Genomic DNA, 23,446 nt, shown 5'->3' with positions numbered 1-23,446 from the left:
CTCACCCTCACTGCAACATGCCACCTTCTCATCACCCTCACCGCAACATGCCATCTTATCACCCTCACCGCAACATGCCATCTTATCACCCTCACCGCAACATGCCACCTTTTCATCACCCTCACCGCAACATGCCATCTTATCACCCTCACCGCAACATGCCATCTTCTCATCACCCTCACCGCAACATGCTATCTTCTCATCACCCTCACCACAACATGCCATCTTCTCATCACCCTCACAGCAACATGCTATCTTCTCATCACCCTCACCGCAACATGCTATCTTCTCATCACCCTCACCGCAACATGCCACCTTCTTATCACCCTCAGCGCAACATGCCATCTTCTTATCACCCTCACCGCAACATGCCACCTTCTCATCACCCTCACCGCAACATGCCATCTTCTCATCACCCTCACCGCAACATGCCACCTTCTTATCCCCCTCACCGCAACATGCCACCTTCTCATCACCCTCACCGCAACATGCCATCTTCTCATCACCCTCACCGCAACATGCTATCTTCTTATCACCCTCACCGCAACATGCTATCTTCTCATCACCCTCACTGCAACATGCCACCTTCTCATCACCCTCACCGCAACATGCCACCTTCTCATCACCCTCACCGCAACATGCCACCTTCTCATCACCCTCACCGCAACATGCCACCTTCTTATCACCCTCACCGCAACATGCCACCTTCTCACCCTCACCGCAACATGCCACCTTCTCATCACCCTCACCGCAACATGCCACCTTCTTATCACCCTCACCGCAACATGCCACCTTATCACCCTCACCACAACATGCCACCTTCTCACCCTCACCACAACATGCCACCTTCTCATCACCCTCACCACAACATGCCACCTTCTCATCACCCTCACTGTAACATGCCACCTTCTCATCACCCTCACCGCAACATGCCACCTTCTCATCACCCTCACTGTAACATGCCATCTTCTCATCACCCTCACTGCAACATGCCACCTTCTCATCACCCTCACTGTAACATGCCATCTTCTCATCACCCTCACCGCAACATGCTATCTTATCACCCTCACCGCAACATGCCACCTTCTCATCACCCTCACCGCAACATGCCACCTTCTTATCACCCTCACCGCAACATGCCACCTTATCACCCTCACCACAACATGCCACCTTCTCACCCTCACCACAACATGCCACCTTCTCATCACCCTCACCACAACATGCCACCTTCTCATCACCCTCACTGTAACATGCCACCTTCTCATCACCCTCACCGCAACATGCCACCTTCTCATCACCCTCACTGTAACATGCCATCTTCTCATCACCCTCACCGCAACATGCCACCTTCTCATCACCCTCACTGTAACATGCCATCTTCTCATCACCCTCACCGCAACACGCCATCTTCTCATCACCCTCACCGCAACATGCCACCTTCTCATCACCCTCACTGTAACATGCCATCTTCTCATTACTACCATTGGGGAGGAGGTACAGGAATCGAAAGATGGAACAGCGTCTTTGCCTCCACCATCAGATTTCTGAATGGCCATGAGCCCACGGACACTACCTCACTGAATGACCATGAACCCACGGACACTACCTCACTGAATGACCATGAACCCACGGACACTACCTCACTGAATGGCCATGAGCCCACGGACACTACCTCACTGAATGACCATGAACCCACGGACACTACCTCACTGAATGACCATGAGCCCACGGACACTACCTCACTGAATGACCATGAACCCACGGACACTACCTCACTGAATGGGTGAGGGTGGGGTTGAAGGAGGGGCTAAAGATCATGGTAGCATAGTGGTTAACACAACACTTAACAGTACCAGTGACCCGGGTTCAATTCCCACCACTGTTTGCAAGGAGTGTGTACGTTCTTCCAGTGACTGCGCAAGCTTCCTCCCACAGCCCCAAGATATATGGATTGGTAGGTTAATTGGTCATTGTAAATTGTCTCGTGATTAGGCTAGGGTGAAACTGGGGGCTGCTGGGTGGTACACAGCTTGAAGGGTCAGAAAGGCCTATTCCACACTATATCTCATAAATTAAAAAATCACAACAAACTTCTGTGGACAACTTTGCTCAAGTTAACACACACAGATTGCAGGAGTAACTCGACAGGTCAGGAACTGAGGAGTGGTGTCTTCCTTCAGATCCTCTCATGAATCCTTGGGATGTGGCCCAGTCCACTTACTTGAAGCTATCCCATAGCCACTCCTCGGTCTCCCGCAGCCACCTCTTCATTATCCTTCCTCTGGAGCCTTGCTCTGCAGCCTCTGTCTGTATGCTGTTGAGGAGGACAGCTGGGTGATCAGCTTTCTCGAAATGCAGTCCAGGGGTGCAACAGTAGGCATTCCCTATGGTAGTGTAGCAGTGGCCGAGTGTGTTGGGACCCCTGGTGCTGCAGGTGATTCGTTGATGAGAACTGGGCAAAGATTTCTTCAAACAAGCCAGATTGAAGTCCCGACAATGATGTGAAAGGGGCTGCAGTAGACTGTTTCTTGTTCGCTGATGGCAGCACTTAACACATTGAACGCTTGCTTAACCTCAGACATCGGTGGTATGTAAACCAGATATTAGTCAGAGGGTGGTGAATCTATGGAATTTGTAGCCACGGGCAGCAGTGGAGGCCAAGTCATTGGGTGTATTTAAGGCAGAGATTGATAGGTATCTGAGTAGCCAGGGCATCAAAGGTTATGGTGAGAAGGCAGGGGAGTGGGACTAAATAGGAGAAAATGGATCAGCTCATGATAAAAATGGTGGAGCAGACTCAATGGGCTGAATGGCCTACTTCTGCTTCTTTGTCTTATGGTCTTATGGTCTAAACTGCAGTCAGGATCACAGAGAACTCTCTCGGTAAGTAGTAGAATTTAATCTATTGAAAATTGCAAGACAGATACTACATTTTGTTGCCTCAAACATGTAACCACAATAGTGGCTCACCTGGTTCCACAGAGCTTTGGGGCAGCAAGGATATGCAAAGTACTACATTAAGAGTACTGCGCAAAAGCCTTGGGCACACAGATATATAGCTAGGGTGCCTAAGAACTTTGCACTGTATTTGTCAACATAGAGCGGACAGAGTGTTTGTAATTTTTCTGCGACAACAGTACCGTGCAATACATAAAATTACTACAGTACAGCGCAAAGGTTCTATGCATTCACTGTAAAAAAATAAATTTGGATCTCTCTTCGGCTGCAGGTTAACAGTTAAAACTAAATCTCACCTTAAGCAAAGACAAAGAGTCATGGGATCTGGCTCCATCCAATCCAAAGCTGTTCAAAACATTAGCTATAACTCTCTAGACATCGGTAATGCAACACGTTCATTACGGTAACTGGTTTAACAACAGTAACGACATTGAAACAGTCTCTTCCATTTCATGACTAGCATTTCCCCGGCTGCTTTTCTGGTCTCATTTGGTCCAGTTGCCTAATGAGTTCTAAAACAAATTGGCTGATTTTCCTACTCAGACCCAGTATCCTTCGATACTTCTGAACAGGTGCATTTCCCTTTCCCATACAAAGCTGAACTTCTGCGGATGGTGATATATGGTGATACCCCGGTGCCTCAGGGGTACAAGAATAGCACGTGAGAGAGACTCGCTCTCTTTCCTTTGTCTCCAGGAGCTCCTCTTCATACTGAGGTTGCGACCAGTGTTGAAGAACCATTGGGAAAATGTGCTGCAGATATAGGAGGGCACATGTGCACTCTTAGCTAAGTATCTGTTTGTTGTAGGTTTAGTTTGTAGTTGTTTAACTTGGGTAGATTTAATTAAGTACCTGTTGAGTTTGAAGTGTTACTGAATGTTTAGTGTCTTAGGGTAGCTTAGTTAAGTTCTTGTTAGATTTAGATATTTGGTTGAAAGTTTTACTGTTCATCTGTAAATAAATAGTTAACATGCTTATACATAATCAGTTTCTTCTGTCTCATTTACCGAACCCGCGAATTTGCTTCCCCATAACAGGAATTAATACTTGTCGTGAGTGATTTTGCATCCCTGCAGAAAAGATTCTTCTTTGTTATGATCAATCTAATTGTAGCTTAATCGGTAAACCCCAGTAAAGACCTACCAGATGAAGGGGTCACAAGTTGGCATATTTCTCCATAGATCCCCGCCACTTTGCCATTTGGGAATTCTGCTCGGCAATAAAATAGAGTCTGTGACTCCCAAGCTCCTGGTTTGAGGGAAGAGAAATGAAAAAGTTAAACAGTAAAAAATACACAAGGGGATTTCACTGACTGTCTCACAACCACCAATATACACGTCCAAACAGGTCATTCTAGACCAACTGTCTCACGACAACCAATATACACGCCCAACTAATCCATATTGGACCATTTACAGTCTAACAACCAATATACACATCCAACCAGTCCATACTAAACCACTAGGCCTCACAATAACCAATATACATGTCCAAACAGTCCATACTAGACCACCAACTGTCTCACAACAACCAATATACAAGATCAAACAGTCCAAGCTAGGGGTTAGAATTCACTTGAGTCTTTCCTTGACTCTCTTTGATGTTCCGTGCTCTCCATATCCTTTGCCAACATCTCCATAAACTAATCAAACCACTGCAATGGGAGTGCATTCTGCATTCTTATCACACTCCCCGGTTAGCAGGGCCCTCTGAACTCCCTGATGCAGGGTTTCGACTCAAAATGTGAGCAATTCCTTTCTCCCCACCCCACAGGCGTTGCTTGATCCGCTGACTTCCTCAAGTAGACTGCGTGTTACTCCCTCTGAATTCCCTGATTACTATCTCTGCCTGGTGCCCCAGATCCTAATGGTGAAAGGCAGTATGGTGGCACAACCAGCAAATCACCAATGACTTCAGCTTCAATGCTGACATCCGATGCTGCCCGTCTGGAGTTTCTGCGTTCTTTCTCCCCGTGACGACCACACTGATTTCCTCCCACGTCTCAGAGACGTCTGGGTTGATAAGTTCATTGATCAGTAAGCTGTCCCTAGAGTGCAATTTACTGAATGTATTTGACCACAGGCAGATGGAATATATTAAATGTTGAGCAAAATTTTGCAATGTCCACTGCTAGTTTAAATTGAAGCATGCTCAAACCTTATTTGCATGCAATTGAACAATTTTCGCTTTAGGGCATGCAGAGAAAAAGCATTAACCCTGCCAATCACATCCCATTACACAGACTTCTCAAGTCATTTTAATCTGCAGGAGAACTCACAGGATTCTGGAACCGCGAAATGGAAATCAAACATTGCAAGTAAAACCAGGACACAAATCAGTTCTTCAAGCATGGCCCAAGGCTGCAGTGTGATAACATTGGGTTTTGAACACTGGGGCACCTTTTCCACAAGTCACCAGGTTTGGTAGCCTGCTCTTCCCATGGGCAGCATGGTGGCACAGCGGTTTGTGTACTCACTTTATAGCCCCAGCAATCACTGACTGCGGTTCAATTCCTGCCACCATCTGTAAGAACTCTGTATGCTCCCCGTCACTGTGTGGGCTACCTCTGGGTGCTCCGCTTTCCTCCCAGCTTCCAAAGACATGTACATGGAACAAATAAAGCCAGCCTTCAGTCTTTGTTGGGACACAAATATGAACACCAATAAACATGGCAGCCAATAGTGCCAATAGTCCTGTTTATGACTGTCATCCAAGGAGTTAAGAGTCATACCTATAGCACAGAAACAAGCTATTCAGCCCATCCAGTCTATACCAAACTATCACTCTGCCCAGTCCCATTGAGTTGCACCTGGATCATAACTCTCCGTACTCCTACATGTACTTATCCAAAACTCTTAAATGTTGAAACCCAACCTGTACCCACCACTTCTGCTGGCCACACACACAGAATGCTGGAGGAACTCAGCAGGTCAGGCAGCATTTATGGAAATGAATAAACAGTCGAAGTTTTGGGCCAAGACCTCTTAATCAGGACGGGAAAGGATGGGGGTAGATGCCAGAATAAAAAGGTGGGGGGGGGGGGAGTGGGGGAAGGGGGATAGCTAGAAAGTGAAAGGTGAAGCCAGGTGGGTAGGAAAGGTAAAGGGCTGGAGCGGAATGAATCTGATAGAAGAGGAGAGTGGGCCATAGGAGAAAGATAAGAAGGAGGGGCACCAAAGGAGGTGATAGGCAGGTGAGGAGAAGAGGTAAGAGGCCCATCTGGTGAACAGAGGAGGAAGAAAGGAGGAGGGAAAAATTCACAGGAAGGAAAAATGATGTTCATACATCAGGCTACCCAGATGGAATACAAGGTGTTGCTCCTACACCCCGAGAGTGGCCTCATCATGACACAAGAGGAGACTATGGGTTGACTTGTCGGACAGGAATGGGAAATGGAATTAAAATGTTGACCATTGGGAAATTCCACTTTCGGCGGATGGAGCAGAGGTGCTCAATGAAGCGGCCCCCCAAATTTACGACAGGTTTCACCAAGGTAGAACAGGCCAAAACTGGAGCACGATATACTGGAGACAACCCAAACAGACTTGAAGGTGAAGAGGAGAGGCGAATCTCCTGTCCTATCAGATTCCTTCCTCTCCAGCCCTTTACCTTTCCCACACATCCGGCTTAATCTATCACTTTCTAGCTATCCTCCTTCCCATCCCCCCAATTTTTTATTCTGGTGTCTTCCCCCTTCCTTTTCAGTCTTGCCTCACCTGGAAGACTGTTTGGGGCCCTGAATGGAGAGAAGGAAGGAGGTGAATGGGAGATGAAATTTTCCTCTCCCCTTTTGCTCATCTTCTATTCCCACTCTGGCCTCCTAACTCTTCTCCTTACCTGCCTATCATCTCCCCCTAGTGCCCTTCTTCTTCCCTTTCTCTCTTCTCCTATCAGATTCCTTCCTCTACGGCCCTTTACCCTTCCTCTCACCTGGCTTCACCTATTACATTCTAGCTATCCCTGCTCCCACAACCCTCCCCTCCGCCACCTATTTATTCTGGCACCTTTCCCCTTCCTTTCCAGTCCTGAAGAAAGGCCTCAGCCTGAAACATCGACTGTTTATTCCTTTCCACAGATGCTGCCTGACCTGCTGAGTTCCTGCAGCATTTTGTGCGTGTTGCTTTGGATTTCCAACATCTGCAGACACACAAGTGTTCCACACTCTGAGTGAAATTCTCCCACATGTTCCCGTTAAATAATTCACCTTTCACCCTAGATCTATGACCTCTAGCTCTAGTCTCACAAAACCTCAGTGGAAAAGGGCCGCTTGCATTTCTCTATCTATGCTGCTTGTAATTTTGTATACTTCTATCAAATCTCCTCTCATTCTTCTACACTCTAGGAAATAAAGTCCTGACCTTCCTAATCTCTGGTCAGCTCAACATCATGGGACAAGAAGCCTGTACCGTGCTGTAGTGTTGTATGTTCTACGTTCACTCAATCCTTCCCAAGAACTCAGGTCCACAAGTACCAGCAACATCCTTGTAAATTTTCTCCGTACTCTTTCATTTGCTGGCTCTGGACCTGTACTCACTGGAGTATAGAAGAATGAGTGGAAGATCTCATTGAAACCTATCGAATACTGAAAAGCCTAGATAGAGTGGATACGGAGAGAATGTTTCCTATAGCGGGTGTGTTCAGGATCAGCCAGCACACTCTAGAATAGAGGGATGCCCACTTAGATCAGCGATGAGGAGGAATTTCCTTGGACAGAGGGTAGTGAATGTATCTGTAGAATTCACTGCCACAGATGGCTGTGGAGGCCAAGGTTTGGTTATATTTAAAACAGAGGTTGATAGGTTCTTGATTAGTAAGGGTGTCAAAGGCTGCAGGGAGAAGGCAGAAGAATGAGATTGAGAGGGATAATAACTCAACCATGATGGAATGGCAAAGCAAACTTAATGGGCCAAATGGCCTAATTCTGTACCTGTTTTATGCTCTTATTAATATCTTTCCTATAGGCAGGTGACCAGAAATGCACACAATATCCTAAATTAGGCATGACCACATCTTATACAACTTCAACATAACATCCAAACTCCTGCACTCAGTGTTTTGAAACATGAAGGCCAATGTGCCAAAGCCAGAGCGTGCATAAGTCTAACTGTACGGTGTGCTGGCTTGTACTGTACACAGACAGATAACCTCCTGACTAGCACTGTCCAGGCTTGACTTGTGACCAAGGTATTGGCAGACAACCACTGGACTGTGAAAATGTATCTGGGGGTCAGAACATGCTTCTGGAGACAGGCAAGAACAATGGGGGAGAAAAAAGATTCTTAGGAAGTCACATTTTGACTAAAAAAAAAATTCTCCAGTTCAAAAGTGTTTGGTCTGCATCTCACCTGAAATCTGTGTCAAATGGGTTAGAATTTTTCCCATTCCTTCCAGTATCATTTCTAACCACCTAAGATAGAAAACACAAAATTCTATCAATAAAAAAATCTAACATTATAATTTGTATTACAAAGGGATTAGTTTACAACAAATATAAACAATATCACACACCATTTCATGTTATCACCAGATTTAACACGACCAGATTCACAATCTCTATGCTAACAATGTCATTGTCCAATTACACTTGCAATGCTTTACACGTATCCTTCCTGATCAGAGAAAAAATATCACTGAGATTCATTTAAATTTTCCTTCCGTTTTAAGGAAACCATTTTGATAGGCTCAATTATTTCAAATGATTTAAATAGGTTCCTTCACAGCAACTCTCTTCTGACTTGCTTGACTTTTACACTACCTTGGCACGGTAGCTTAGCAGGTTAGCAAAACGTTTTACAGAACCAGCGACCCTGGATCAATTCCTGCTACTGCCTGTAAGTTCGTATGTTCTACCTGTGACTGTGAGGGTTTCCTCCAGGTGCTCTGATTTCCTCCCACAGTCCAATGATGTATGGGTTAAGTTAGTTAATTGGTCACATGGGTGTAATAGGTCACCCGGGGTCATCGTGCTGTTACCGTGCAGTATCTCTACCAGTAATCTGGGGGTATTAATAGTCACTTGCCCTTCAGCATCCCAATGGGATTGCAATGTTAGTTACTCTTCCATGGGATGTGAGCGTCAATGGAATTGCTGGCAGTTATGGTCCAAGCTGTACTGAATAACCTACAGCAATATACATAATGCTGGAGGAACTCGGCGAGTCAGGCAGCATCTATGGAGGGAAATGGACAGTTACTGTGTCGGGTCAAGATCCTTAATCAGGACTGGAAAGAAGAGGGGAGATAGTCGGGGTGGAGCAAGGGCTGACAGGTAATAGGTGGATCCAGATGAGACAGGACTGACAGACAGGAGAGTGAGGGGTAAGATGCCAGGCTACAGCTACAAACGGCTGGAGGAAGCAGAATCGGCTAAGAGAGGACTGTAGTCCATGGGATAAAGGGGAGGGAGAGAGGTAGGCAAACAGAAGGAGGATGGGTAGATCAAGAGGGCAGGGTGGGGGGAGGAGAAGGGACGATGGAGCCAGTGGGACAAGGGAAAAACATGATGGACAGAGTGGAGTGGTTACCCAATGTTTGAGAAGTTAATATCTTTATCTTTAGGTTGGAGACTACCACGGAGGGAAGTGCTGCTCCTCTAACCTGCATCTGTATTATTTTCTATTTATCGATACAGCACGGAGTAGGCCCTACGGCCCCTCGAGCCGTACTGTCCCGGCAACCCCACAACCCCGATTAACCCTAATCCAATCACAGGACAATTTACAATGAACAAATAACCTACCCGGTACGCCTTTGGACCGGCAACCCCGATTAACCCTAATCATGTTTCCTGCTTTGACACTTACAATTTTAAAATTTTCACTTTTTTCCAGAAGCCCAGTTATTTAACTTTTAAAATAACTTCACAGAATACTCCACCTGTGTTTTCAAAATGTTGCCTTTCACATCTTCAGGAAGTCCTGGGCCAATGTCATTTGCTGCGGCGTTCTTCAGGCACTTGTCCAATGTCTTCACAATTTCATCCTAGCACAAACAGGAAAACATCTCAAGTTAGGAAGTCCTCCTCTGTCTGAACTCCAATACTACACACATCATCAGTGCTTAACACTCCCTGAAGCAGAGGGAAGTCCTAAGCACTGTCTACTTGTGCAGGCAAGCAGACAGGGTGGTGAAGCATGCTGGTGGACATCAGTCAGGGCAGAGTTGAGGAGTAGGGCCATTATGATGCAATAATGTACATCATTGGTGAGACTGTATTTGGATGATTGTGTACAGATCTGGCCACTAGGTTACAGGAAAAACATTGTCAAACTGGAGAAGGTGCAAAGGAGACTTACGAGGATGCTTCCATGACTGAAGTGTTTGAGTTATAGAGAGAGGTTGACCAGGCTGGATCTTTCTTCCTTGGAGGGGAAGAGAATGGGAGGAGTCCTCACAGAAATTTATAAAATCATGAGAGGTATGGGCAAGGTGGACGGTCATAGTCAGGGTTGAGGAGTTCAAAACCAGAGGGCACAGATACAAGATAAGATAGAGACTTAAAAGAGACCTAAGGGGTAATTTATTTACACAGGGGCCAGTGAGTACCTGGAATGAGCAGCCAGATAAAGTGGTCGAGGTGGGGACAACTGCAACGTTTAAGAGTCCATGGAGTGGAAGGGCCTGGAGGGTTACTGGCCAAATGCATGTAGTTGGGACTAGCAGGAAGGATACAGTAGTCAGCATGGACCAGTTGAGCTGAAGGACCAGTTTCTGTGCTGTTTACTCGATGATTCAACCCCTTAACCGAGGCAGTAACTCAACAATTTGTGTCTCTTGGGCCTGTGTTATGTTACCCAACATGTAGGTGTAAATCCAGTGTCTGAGTTCCAGCTCTAACCAGCAACAATTTCTCAATCAAGAAGTAACATAGTCAGAAAACAGAGAACACAAAGCATTACAGTACAGACCCTTTAGTCCATGTTGTTGTTTAATCTACTCCAGAATCAATCTAACCCTTCCCACGCAGTTCTCCATTTTTCTGCCGTCCATGTACCTATGTAAGAATCTCTTAAATGTCCTTCAAGTATCTACCTCTGGCAGTCAGTCCATGCACTTATCACCATGTAAAAACAAAACTCTCTCCGACATCTTGCCTCCAATCAGTTTAAAAGTACGGCCTCTCGTATTAACCGATGCCGTCCTGGGGAAAAAGGTGTTGGCTGTTCATTCTATGTATGCCTTTTGTCATTTTATAACCTTTTATAATCATTCACCTCTCATCTTCCTTTTCTCCAAAGAGAAAAGCCCTAGCTCACTCAACCTTTCCTCATAATACATGTTCTCTAATCCAGGTAGCGTCCCAGTAAACGTCCTCTGTATGTTGAACCTTGACTCTGTCCCCAGGCAGCTCTCAGATAACTACGGGTACCTGGGCCTCCATGTGACTCTCACTATAATATGTTGTTTCTCTCAGGAACTCACTTGGTGTCACTGGGGTTGGGATAGACTACATTGTGAGAAACAACGCAACATGGATAAGCTACTAGGTCAGCAAAGGAGAGGCTGTACCATTGATCCAAACACGAGTTCAACTGCATCAAATCACATGCAACATCAAAGTAACTTCATTATCAAAGTACATATATGTCACCATATACAACCCAGAGATTCATTTTCAGGAAGAACTTACAGGGGGAAAAAAAATACAGTAGAATTTATGAAAAATTATAAATAACAAGGACTGACAAACTCCTAATATGCAAAAGGAAACAAATTGTTCAAATAATAAAACAAGTAATACTGAGAGCATGAATTGTGAAGTCCTTGAAGATTAGTCTGTAGGTTGAGAAATCAAGTCAGAGCTGAGGTGAGAAATAACCCCAATGAGCCCGTGCTGACCATCAAGCACCTACACTCAGTGGCCACTTTACTAGGTACCCCTGTACAACTAATCGTTAATGTAAATATCTCATCAGCCAACCATGTGGCAGCAACATGCAGATGTGGTCAAGTGGTTCAGTTGTTGTTCAGACCAAACATCAGAATGGGGAAGAAATGTGATCGAAGTGACTTAGACCGTGGAATAACTATTGGTGCCTGACGGGATGGTTTGAGTATTTCAGGAACTGCTGGTCTTCTGGGATGTTTGCACACAGCAGTCTCCAGAGTTTACAGAGAACGGTGCAAAAAACAAAAAAAAAAATCCTGTGAGCGGCAGTTCTGTAGTCAAAAATGTCTTGTAATGAGAGAGGTCAAAGGAGAATGGGCAGACTGGTTTAAGCCGACAGGAAGGTAACAGTAACTCAAATAAACACAAGATACAACAGTGGTGTGCAGAGGAGCATCACTGACATACCACTCAACGAATCTTGAAGTGGATGGGCTACAGCAGCAGAAGACCATGAACAGTAAGGGTCCAATAAAGTGGCCACTGGGTGTACTTACACTAATCCTGCACTAATCCTATTTTATTTTGCCCACATTCATCAATTCCTCCTAGATTCAGCCATCACCTGCACCCTATAAAGCAACTTGTGGTGGTCAATTAGCCCATCAACCTGCACATGTTCAGATGAGAGGAAACAGGGAAACCCATGTGGCCACAGGGAGAAGATTTAAACTCTACACATACAGCACCTGAGGTCATGAATGAACCTGGGTCGCTGTAACTGTGACAGACTTTCAACCCCAGCCACGGTAGCCGGGCAAAGTTAAACTGAGCTAAATAAATAAAACTAGAGGCATGAAACAGTCATTTTGTCATTCAACAGCATCTTTCGAAAGCTCTCCCATTTGTGACTTCAGACGCACCGAAGTGTTTCACTGAACTGCTTCTGAAATTCACCAACCGTGGATAAGGAACAGAGATGGGTCACGACAAAGGCTCCAGGGAACCCATTCGAGTGCTTGTTCTTACCTGGTTACTCACATCAGGCCTGATGCCAGCCACAGGACTGCTCTCTATCTGAAGCCGTTTCAGTCTCGCTATCACTTCCTCCAGTGCTGAAATGGGAACCAAAGCACAGGCAGTGAGTGACCAGCAGTGATATCAGTGTGGCCCATCTTTGCATTTAGCATTTATGATTGAAGACACGACATACGAGAGGTGATTGATAAGTTCGTGGCCTAAGGTAGAAGGAGTCAATTTTAGAAAACCTAGCACATTTATTTTCCCTACATTTAGTCCAGCGGTCATGGAGCATACAGATCCCTTCTTTGTAGAGGTCGGCGTCTTAGACCTCCAGAAGTGGTCCACAGCAGGGGTGATTGATAAGTTCGTGGCCTGAACTGCACGTGCATGTAACGAGAGCTGCCTAACTCATCTCCTTCTACCTTACCCGAACTTATCAATCACCCCTGCGGTGGACCACTTCTACAAAGAAGGGATCCGTATGTTCCACGACCGCTGGACTAAGTGTGTACATGTAGGTGGGGACTATGTTGAAAAATAAGTGTGCTAGGTTTTCTAAAACTGACTCCTTCTACCTTAGGCCACAAACTTATCAATCAACCCTCGTATCTATTTAATTACTAAGAAGCATTCACCCTCCTCAAGAAATCTCTGGCAACAAATTGTTATTAGCTGCTTATATGGTTATTTTTCATAAGGAACTGTAAAGTCACTACTTTCAGTGAAAAATTAATTTATGTGTTTGGTATAAATAGTTTGACGAATAGCAACACCAAGTGGTTCTGGTACTTTCTCCTTATATTTCATACTTCCAGCATTAGGGGCTTTTTCACTTTCACTGAAGCTTTATGCTATAGAGTGTAGAAGATTGAGGGGAAATTTAATAGAGGTACACAAAATTACAAGGGGTATAGATAGGGTAAATACATGTTGGCTTTTTCCCATGAGGTTGGGTGAGACGAGGACTAGAGGTCACGGGTTAAGGGTGAAAGGTGAAATGTTTAAGAGGAGCACGTGAGGGAACCTCTTCACCCAGAGGCCGGTGAGAACGTGGAACGAGCTGCCAGTAGAAGTGGAGATATGAGCTCAATTGTAACATTTGGATAGATACATGGATGGGAGGAGTATAGAGGGCTATGACCCTAGTGCAGGTAGATGGAATTAGGCTAAGGACCAGGTTGCCCACATCCTTCAGCTTGCCTTGACTTCACACTAGACTGTTTCTGTGCTGTAGTGCCTTGGAGATCTGAAATCAAGGCAACCTGAGAGGTAACAATAATAACCAGCTGCATTTAAATAGCCTCACTGATGCAGCTGAAATGCCCTGAGCTGCTAATGTGCCAACATATGACCATAAAGGGTGACCCAAAGACTGATCAAAGAGATAGTTTTTAAAGAGGGGAGATGGGGAGAACTTCTCAGGAAATTGGATTCAGTGCTTAGACTCAGTATATCAGCCACTTAGCAAATGAAACCACACTGTATGTTGCATTCAAAGTTCAAAGTAAATTTCTTTATATCAAAGTATGCATATGTCACCATATACTATCCTGAGATTCATTTTCTCACGGCATTTACAGGAGGACAAAGAAATGCACACAGACTGACAAACAACCAATGTGCAAAAGACAAACTGCAAATACAAAAAAATTAAACAATAATAACAAAAACATAAACAAATAATAAATAGATAGATAATTAATACTGAGAACATGAATCATACATGTAGAGTTCTTGAAAGTGAGTTCATAGGCTGTGGAAACAATTCAGTGTTGAGATGATTGACATCACTTACACTTCTTCAGAAACCTAATAGTCAAAGGGTAACATACACAACTAGGGTAATTTTAAGGAAAACGTCAGCAATGAAGTAATAAAATACAAAACATACTGGCAAGAGTAGGTGGCCAGCTAGCAAATCTGAATGGGTAGTTACAATAAGGAAATGTATGAGAAACTCTTAAGAAGGAAGGCTTCAATTATACCAGTGTCCAAGAACCTGGCTTTCTGCCTCAATGACTATTGTCCAGTAGCACTTAGATCCAATTGTGATGAAGTGCTTTGAAAGGTTGGTGATGAAACATATCAACTTCTGCTTGAGAAGCGACTTGAATCCACTCCAATTTGCCTCCCAATACAATAGGTCCACAGCAAAAGCCATTTCATTAGCTTTTCAAGCAACCCTGGAACATCTGGATAGCAAAGATGCATACATCAGGAAGCTCTTTAATGACTATAGCCTTGCAATCAATGCTATCATCCCCGCAAAACTAATCAATAAGTTTCAAGACCTTGGCCTCAATATCTTCCTGTGTAATTGGATCCTCGATTTCCTGACTTGCAGATCCCAGTTGGTTCAGATTGGCAACAATATCTCCTCCACAATTTCCATCAGCACAGGTGCACCACAAAGGCTGTGCATTTAGCCCCCTGCTCTACACACTTCATACTTACAACTGTGAGGCTAAGCACAACTCCAATGCCATAGTTGGGGTGGTACGGTAGCGAATTAGTTAGCATAATGCTTTACAGTATCAGTGACCCAGGTTCAGTTCCCCCACTGCCTGTAATGAGTTTGTACGTTCTCCCCGTGACCGCGTGAGTTTTCCTCCGGGTGCTTCAGTTTCCTTCAACAGTCCAAAGACGTACCGGTTAATTGATCGTTGTCAATTGTTCCATGATTTGACTGGGATTAAAATGTGAGATTGCTAGACTATGCAGCTGGAGGGGCTGGAAGGGCCAATTCCACACTGTATCTCAATAAAAATTAAGTAAGTATTCAAAGGCCTATTCCACACTGTATCTCAATAAAAATTAAGTATTCAAGGGCCTATTCCGCACTGTATCTCAATAAAAATTAAATAAGTATTCATGGGCCTATTCCACACTGTATCTCAATAAAAATTAAATAAGTATTCAAAGGCCTATTCCGCACTGTATCTCAATAAAATTAAATAAGTATTCAAGGGCCAACTCCACACTGTATCTCAATAAAAATTAAATAAGTATTCAAGTTTGCTGATGGCACCACTGTCATCAGCCAAGTCAAAGGTGGCAATGAATCAGCATATAGGTGGGAGATTGAAAATCTGGTACAATAACAACCTTTTACTCAACGTCAAGAAGACTAAGGAGCTGTTTATTGACTTCAGGTGGAGGAAACCAGATGTACATGAGCCTGTCCTCATCGGGGGATCAGAGGTGGAGAGGGTCAGCAACTTTAAATTCCTCAGTTAACATTTCAGAGGATCTGACCTGAGTTCGTACGTAACTACTATTACAAATGAGCACAGCAGTGCCTCTACTTCTCCTTAGAAGTTTGCGACGATTCAGCATGACATCTAAAACATTGACAAACTTTTTAAAATATGTGGTGGAGAGTATATTGACTTGTTGCATCACACTCTGGTATGGAAACACCGATGGTCTTGAATGGAAATCCCTACAAACAGTAGTGGATACGGCCCAGTTCATCACAGCTGAAGCCCACCCCACCATTCAGCACATCTACACAGAGCACTGTCGCAGAAAAGTTGCATCCATCATCGAGGAATCCCATCACCCAGCTCATGCTCTCTATTCATTGCTGTCATCAGGATGAAGGTACAGCAGCATTAGGACTCACACCACCAGGTTCAGGAACAGTTACTATCCTTCAACCATCCGGCTCTTGAAACACAGTGGATAACTTCACTCCTCCCAACACGGAGCTGTTCCCACAACCTATGGTCTCACCTTCAAGGACTCTTCATCTCATGTTCTCAATATTAATTGTTTATTTATTATCTTTTTTTTGTATTTGCATAGTTTGCTGTCTCTTGCATACTGATTGATTGTCCGCCCTGTTGGGTGCGGTCTTTCATTAATTCTATTGTGTTTCTCAGATGTACTGTAATGCAAACAAGAAACAAATCTCAGGGTTGACTATGGTGATATTTGTGAACTTAGATAATAAATTTACTTTGAACATGGTTTCATTCTGTGGTGTTTCTAAGAAGATTAATCTGGATTCATGCAAGTTCTTTATTACCTTCTTGTATCCATGAATAGAACATTGCTGTTAACTGGACACAGACCTTTGAAGTTTTGAACTTTATATACACAATATTGTGCACATACAGCAATATCAGAACTTGAAAGTAATCCACTTTTTATTCTTTTCTTTCTCTTGAAGAGAGTCACAGGAATGTAGTGGTTAGTGTGATGCAATTACAGCGTGGGAGTTTGGAGTTTAATACCAGCATCATCTGCAAGGAGACACCCTGTGCAATGTGTGGGTTTCTTCCGGGTGCTCTGCTTTCCTCCCACAGCCCAAAGTCACACCAATCAGTAGGCTGATTGGTCTTGTAAACTGTCCCGTGTTTAGGTTAGGGTTAAATCTGGGTTGTCGGAGGGGGCGTGCTGGGTGGCGTGGCTCAAAAGGCCAGGAAGGCCTATACCACACTACATCTGTAAATAAATGTGTAACTTCAATTTATTACAAGGTACAGCTTTTAAATAAAACAGTCTTATTATCATGTTAGCAATGAAACGGTTCCACATATAGCAGACTGAATCTTACCGGCTGAATCCGGTTTATCACATGCACTCTCATTTGTCCCAGCAGAGGTCAAACTTTGAACAGACTCTTCAGAAATTCTTGGTGCTGCCATGGTAACAGGCACTCCTATGACCTCATCCACCGAAGTCTCCAACAGCTCTTTGGTGTCCAACAAATCTGCTATCTGCAGGCTACAAACCACAAGAAAATCAGCAATCCCAGTTTAGACTATACTTCAAGGGACTGAGGCAAACTTTCATCATGGAGATTAAACACTGGCATGCATGTAAGCAGGAGAAAGCATTCTGCAAAGTAGACCAAAGCCATGTATTTCTCAGCCAACTTAAATACAAGTAAAGTTGTTTTCTTTAACCCTTTGCATACTCAATGGATCACTATAATATAATTTGCAGAACACCTCGCCAATTCCAAACTCAATCACTTTCCAAAATTTAAAAGCAACTGGCAAAGCCAATCGTTTTCCAGTTGTCCATTGGACTGGAACTCTCCTCTGTTTTGGTGAAACTTTCACCTTTAATTTCAAATTTCCAGCAGTTTGTTTCTTCACTCTTTCTGCAAGTTTACTTTCTGTGCAGAGAAGCCATTACGGTACGCAAATGGTTAGAACCAAATAAAAGTGTACTGCCTTCAAAATGAAAACTCTTATAAAATTTTAACTCAGGGGTTAAGAATCAAGAGTTTAAAATATAGAGCAATCTCTTAATGAAGGAAAAACTTTGCAGTATACATTCTTACATAAATTTGATTGTGATAAGCATTTAGGAAACTATTGTTGCCTGAATCCCTCATGAAGAAGGTGCCCTTTTTCATGAAATACCAAAAACAGATGCATCTCATTCAATAAGCCCTGGTGATATTGGAAATGGCAAAAGCAATTAATTAAGCAAATCAATATGACCAACTATTTGGTGTGTGAAGGAAAGTATACAGAGCAGTGCAGAATGCAGCTTCCAGATCCTGACTGCACTCAATAATCGATTGATCAGTTCATCATCAGCTGAAGTCACTCGATTGAAGCACAAGCCAAGGACAGGCACAGACAGATGTTCCATCACCAGTTAGCTGCACAAGAGAGGCTGCTGTTTGCTTTATTAGTTGCAACATGAGCACATAACAGTAGCAAACATTCGATGGTAAAGCATTCTCAATCACCACCATGCCATGAAGCCGACATAATGGATGGACCTGACGACCTTACCCCTTGCATACATTCTGCAGAGTTGGCGACCATCGTCAGCTGCTTCAGTGAAGACAGACGATCAGACTTTCAGCACCCACAACATTTCCAAAAGGGAGAAGTTAATTTTTCTAACACTTTCTTGCTCAGAATCCAAATAATCTAAACAGTTTGGCAACAAACTAATCACCAGAGCATGGCACAAATACCAGGGTATATATTCACCCACACGGTACCATACCAGGGTCTCGTTTCACCCATACGGCATCGGTACCAGGGTGTAGTTTCACTCACACGGTATCAGAAACAGGGTCTCGTTTCACCCACACAGTATTGGTACCAGGATGTAGTTTCACTCACCCAGTATCAGTGCCAGGGAACAGTTTCACCCACACGGTATCGATACCAGTGTCTCATTTCACCCACACGGTATCGGTACCAGGGTGTCGTTTCACCCACACGGTATCAGTACCATTGCGTAGTTTCACCCACACGGTATCAGTGCCAGGGTGTAGTTTCACCCACATGGTATCGGTGCCAGGGTGTAGTTTCACCCATACGGTATCAGTGCCAGGGTGTAGTTTCACCCACACGGTATCGGTACCAGTGTCTCGTTTCACCCACATGGAATCGGTACCAGGGTGTAGTTTCACCCACACGGTATCGGTCCCAGGGTGTCGTTTCACCCACACTGTATCAGTACCAGGGTGTCGTTTCACCCACACAGTATTGGTACCAGGGTCTCATTTCACCCACACGGTATCAGTACCAGGGTGTAGTTTCACCCACACGGTATCGGTACCAGTGTCCCGTTTCACCCACACGGTATCGGTACCAGGGTGTCGTTTCACCCACACGGTATCAGTACCAGTGTCTCGTTTCACCCACACGGTATCGGTACCAGGGTGTCGTTTCACCCACACGGTATCAGTACCAGTGTCTCGTTTCACCCACACGGTATCGGTACCAGGGTGTCGTTTCACCCACACGGTATCAGTACCAGTGTCTCGTTTCACCCACACGGCATCAGTGCCAGGGTGTAGTTTCACCCACACAGCATCAGTGCCAGGGTGTAGTTTCACCCACATGGTATCGGTACCAGGGTGTAGTTTCACCCACACGGTATCAGAAACAGGGTGTCATTTCACCCACATGGTATCGGTACCAGGGTGTAGTTTCACCCGCACAGTATCAGAAACAGGGTGTAGTTTCACCCACACGGTATCAGTGCCAGGGTGTAGTTTCACCCACGCGGTATCAGTGCCAGGGTGTAGTTTCACCCACACGGTATCGGTGCCAGGGTGTAGTTTCACCCACACGGTATCGGTGCCAGGGTGTAGTTTCATTGACATGGTACCAATGAACACACATAAAGAGAACAGGAACTATAAAGATCCAGTCTTTGGGATGCTAGATTACAACTCTGTAAATGAGAAAAACAAATTAGAATACTTGTATTGGTTCCTGTTAGCTGTAGTCCACTTACAGGTGATGGGATTTAAATAACAGGAACCAACCTACAATAATTGTTCCACAATTTGGTCATTCAGTGTAAGTAAAGAATGGGATTAAACACCAACACAAAACATATTTTTCACAGGATTTTCCATCTGACAAGTTGGAACTGATGACCGCAGACAAAATGCTGGGGGAGCTCCAGTCAGTAACTAAGGAGGAAAGTAAGCATTCAATGTAGTTTCACATTCCTAAAAAAGTCTTAGTCTGAAACTTCAATTGCTCATTCTCCTCCAAAGCCCCAACCACATAGTATCACCCATAACTTTCAGATGTGGGGAAATTGTAGCTTAATGTACTTCTGCAAGAACAGTTCAGAGGTTAAGGACGAAAAGAGAACAATCAAGAGTGTCCAAACTTCAGAGTCCCATTGTGGGATGAGGTGCCAGAGGAAGTGGTGGTGGTGGGGGCTGGGTAAATACAATTCCACTTAAAAGAGACTTGGCCAGGTTAATGGGAAGGAAAGGTTTCCAGGGAAATGGGCCAAAAGCAGGAAATAGGACTAGTTTAGATGGGCGTCTTGATTGGCACAGACTAAGTTGGGTTGAAGGGGATGTTTCAATGTGTATGTGACAAATAAATCTAATCTTTATTACACTACGCCTCTTTGGCGTTTGGGGCCTGGATAACTTAAGAGTGCTCTCGCACTTACAAGTCACACATTCGTAAGTGCAAGGACGCTTATAGTTATCAAATTCATCCAAGCTGAAGAGACAACTAATGCTGGTCACTCTTGTCTGTTATATCTTGTTCCCTTAACCTCTGAATTTTTTTTGTGGCTGAACGACCAACCGCAACCCCCCCCCCGCCCCCACTATCCGAAATTTGTGGCGTGGAAAATCTGAAGGGATGATGTAAAATTGAATCTATACAAATCACGGTATTTGTGATTTTCATCATTTGGTCATCCAAAATTAGAAAGCTTGTGGTTCGGAACTTATGTACATTACGTGCATAAAGATCAGCATCATGTTTTCGAAGAGCTGAAAGTAAAAGCACATCATTACTTGGGCTCACAAGATCTGCAGATGCTGAAAATCCGAGCAGCGCAAACAAGATGCTGGAGGACTTCAGCAGGCCAGGCAGCATCTACGGAAAAGAGTGAACATTCGACATTTCGGGCTGAGACCCTTCATCAGGACTCATTATTTGGGTTTGTACACAAGTGTAAGGCGCATCAGTAAATCCGTAGATCGACGGGAGAACATAGAACACTGTAGAGAAGTCACGAAGAAATACCTCCCCACGATCCTTTCTTATGTGAAATGTCTGCATCATTAACAAATCAATAATCTGAAGAACTAATTTAAAAAATCAGACTGGGTAAAGAAATAGAACTAGGGACACTGATGGTCTCCGCCAGTCAGGGTCAACCATGGATGTTGTATCCTGTCTGGCGAAGTTGATACACAACCCAGGGTAGTACAATATGGAGAGTAAGCTGTTACCCATGCAGCAGGGCCCCCCTCTCAGCAGCTGATGAATCCAAAGGAACGGCAGAGACCAATACAGTTTGGCACCAGGGGCATCGCAGGAGCTGCCAGTCACTGTTGAACTTAATGTTGGACTGCCTTAGGGACTCCAGCTCGGGATTCTTCCTTCACATTGTTACGCATGGGAGGTAGTAGGGATAAGGTCCTACTACTTATTAAGTACTTCCAATAGTGTGCTTCTCAAATTGCCTCTGACAACCAAGTCCAGCTCCTGGCCTTCACATATACCTCAGATACTAAGCCCAACAAAACCAGTTCTACTGACAGGAGAAAGGGTAAAAGCTGGTTACTCTCACCTTAAAACCAGTTGCTTTCAGTAGATGAGGCTTAGCAACTCATCTAGAAGAAAAGCTCCGATCTCAAACCTCTGCTGCCTTATGGCCATAGCTGCTCATGGGGAACGACTACTACTACGTCGACTCAGGCCTAGGGGGCCGGCATCAGGCACGATGACAGACTCTCCACTCTCCCTCTCCCTCATCAGTGTGTTCAGTTCATCTACATTAGCCGCGCCGCTGTCTTCTGGGAGCGTGTTGACCATAGACTTGGGAGGGCGCCCAGGGTTCATCCCCCCATGCTTGGAGTCCCATATGATGGGCTGGCAGGTAGCTGGGGGTGGCATAGACAATGCCCCGCTAGTTGCAGTCTTCTCGCCTCGATTTTAGTGGTGAGCATCGGTAGGTTGTTATAGAGCTCGACGTTCGTCATGTGCTGCTGCCAACTCACGTCAAGAGCCATCCAGAGCCGTCGTGTATAGCAACCATCCAGAGGTTTTCATATTGCCTTGGTGAGTGTCCACGTCTCACATCCCTATGTGAGAATGGACTCTATGACTGCTATGAAAATCCTCTTTTTAAGCCCTCTGGTCAGGTTCAATTTCCAGATATCCTTCATGTCGTTCATAGTCCTCCATGCCAGTGCCTTCCGTATTTTTATGTCCTCCGAACTCATCATTCTTGACCCAAGGTACTTGTAGTCAAAGACTTTCTTAATGGTATCATTCTCTACTGTCTTGAGAGTACCTTTGTCTCAGTTAAATGCCAAGTACTCTGTCTTTTTAGCGTTTAGGTGAAGTCCAACTTTATTGGACTCAATTTCCACTTTTGTCAGTAGCTGCTGTGCTTCCTCCATCTGGTCAGAGAGCAGGACTATGTCATCTGCAAAATCGAGATCTGTGAGTGTAACTGGTCTGACCCTTTTGGTTCACCCTGATTTTATGGTAAAACCAAGCTTGTCATGATCTTTGGTAGCTTGACGCAGAGCGTAATCAAGGACAATTGTAAAGATGTAGGGTGCCAGAGTGTCTCCTTGCAGCACACCAGCTAGGAGCTCGAACACTGCTGTTTCTCTGTCTGGTGATACAACTGTCGCCATGGTTTTGGTACAGCTGGACTCTATTGCTCTCAGTAGATGGTCTGGCACTCCATAAGCTTTCAGGATCTTCAGCATTTTACCTCGGTGAACGGAGTCAAAACCTTTGCGAAAATCAATTTAAGCAAGCACGGCTGGTAGGTTGTTCTTCTTGACTTCCTGCATTACTGTTGTGCGCTTCTGCCGAAAACCACTCTGATTCAAACTTAGCTTAGGGTCAATGGTGGTGAGAATCCTGTTCAAGATCATCCGATTGTATAGCTTTGCTAAGATGCAGGTCAAGCTGATACCGCGGTAGTTATCTGTCTTTATGAGGGATCCAGACTTGGGGACTGGGATAATGTTTGAGAGTGACCACTGTTCTGGTTTGTTGCATTTCATCAGTGCTGTATTACATATGTCCAGCAAAATGTCGTCCAGGTCGCAGTTCTTCAGGACATCTTGCGGTATCCCATCTGGTCCAGTGCTCCTGCCCTGTTTGAGTGCATATTTGGCCTTCTTCAGTTCCTCAACGGTGAATG

General features: G+C 44.7%; 2 protein-coding genes across 5 annotated transcripts in view; one reads left to right on the top strand and one right to left on the bottom strand.

Annotated features, from left to right (window-relative positions):
* epb41l5 (erythrocyte membrane protein band 4.1 like 5) overlaps positions 1 to 23,446 on the bottom strand; it is a 207,315-nt gene that overhangs the window by 33,294 nt on the left and 150,575 nt on the right. For all 4 annotated transcript variants that reach the window (XM_063048542.1, XM_063048540.1, XM_063048541.1 and 1 more), the window contains 5 exons: positions 17,370 to 17,539; positions 12,815 to 12,900; positions 9,835 to 9,939; positions 8,304 to 8,365; positions 4,102 to 4,206 (listed from right to left, as the gene is read on the bottom strand). In XM_063048542.1, the coding sequence (XP_062904612.1) occupies positions 4,102 to 4,206; positions 8,304 to 8,365; positions 9,835 to 9,939; positions 12,815 to 12,900; positions 17,370 to 17,539 (528 nt within the window). The remainder of the gene's footprint in view (positions 1 to 4,101; positions 4,207 to 8,303; positions 8,366 to 9,834; positions 9,940 to 12,814; positions 12,901 to 17,369; positions 17,540 to 23,446) is intronic.
* si:dkey-3d4.3 (ras guanine nucleotide exchange factor F) overlaps positions 1 to 23,446 on the top strand; it is a 180,430-nt gene that overhangs the window by 147,846 nt on the left and 9,138 nt on the right. The gene's annotated exons all lie outside the window — the stretch shown is intronic.

This window comes from Mobula hypostoma, chromosome 5 (genome assembly GCF_963921235.1).
Source record: "Mobula hypostoma chromosome 5, sMobHyp1.1, whole genome shotgun sequence".
Classification (NCBI taxonomy): Eukaryota; Metazoa; Chordata; class Chondrichthyes; order Myliobatiformes; family Myliobatidae; genus Mobula; species Mobula hypostoma.
This window is presented reverse-complemented; position numbering and strand designations above follow the sequence as displayed.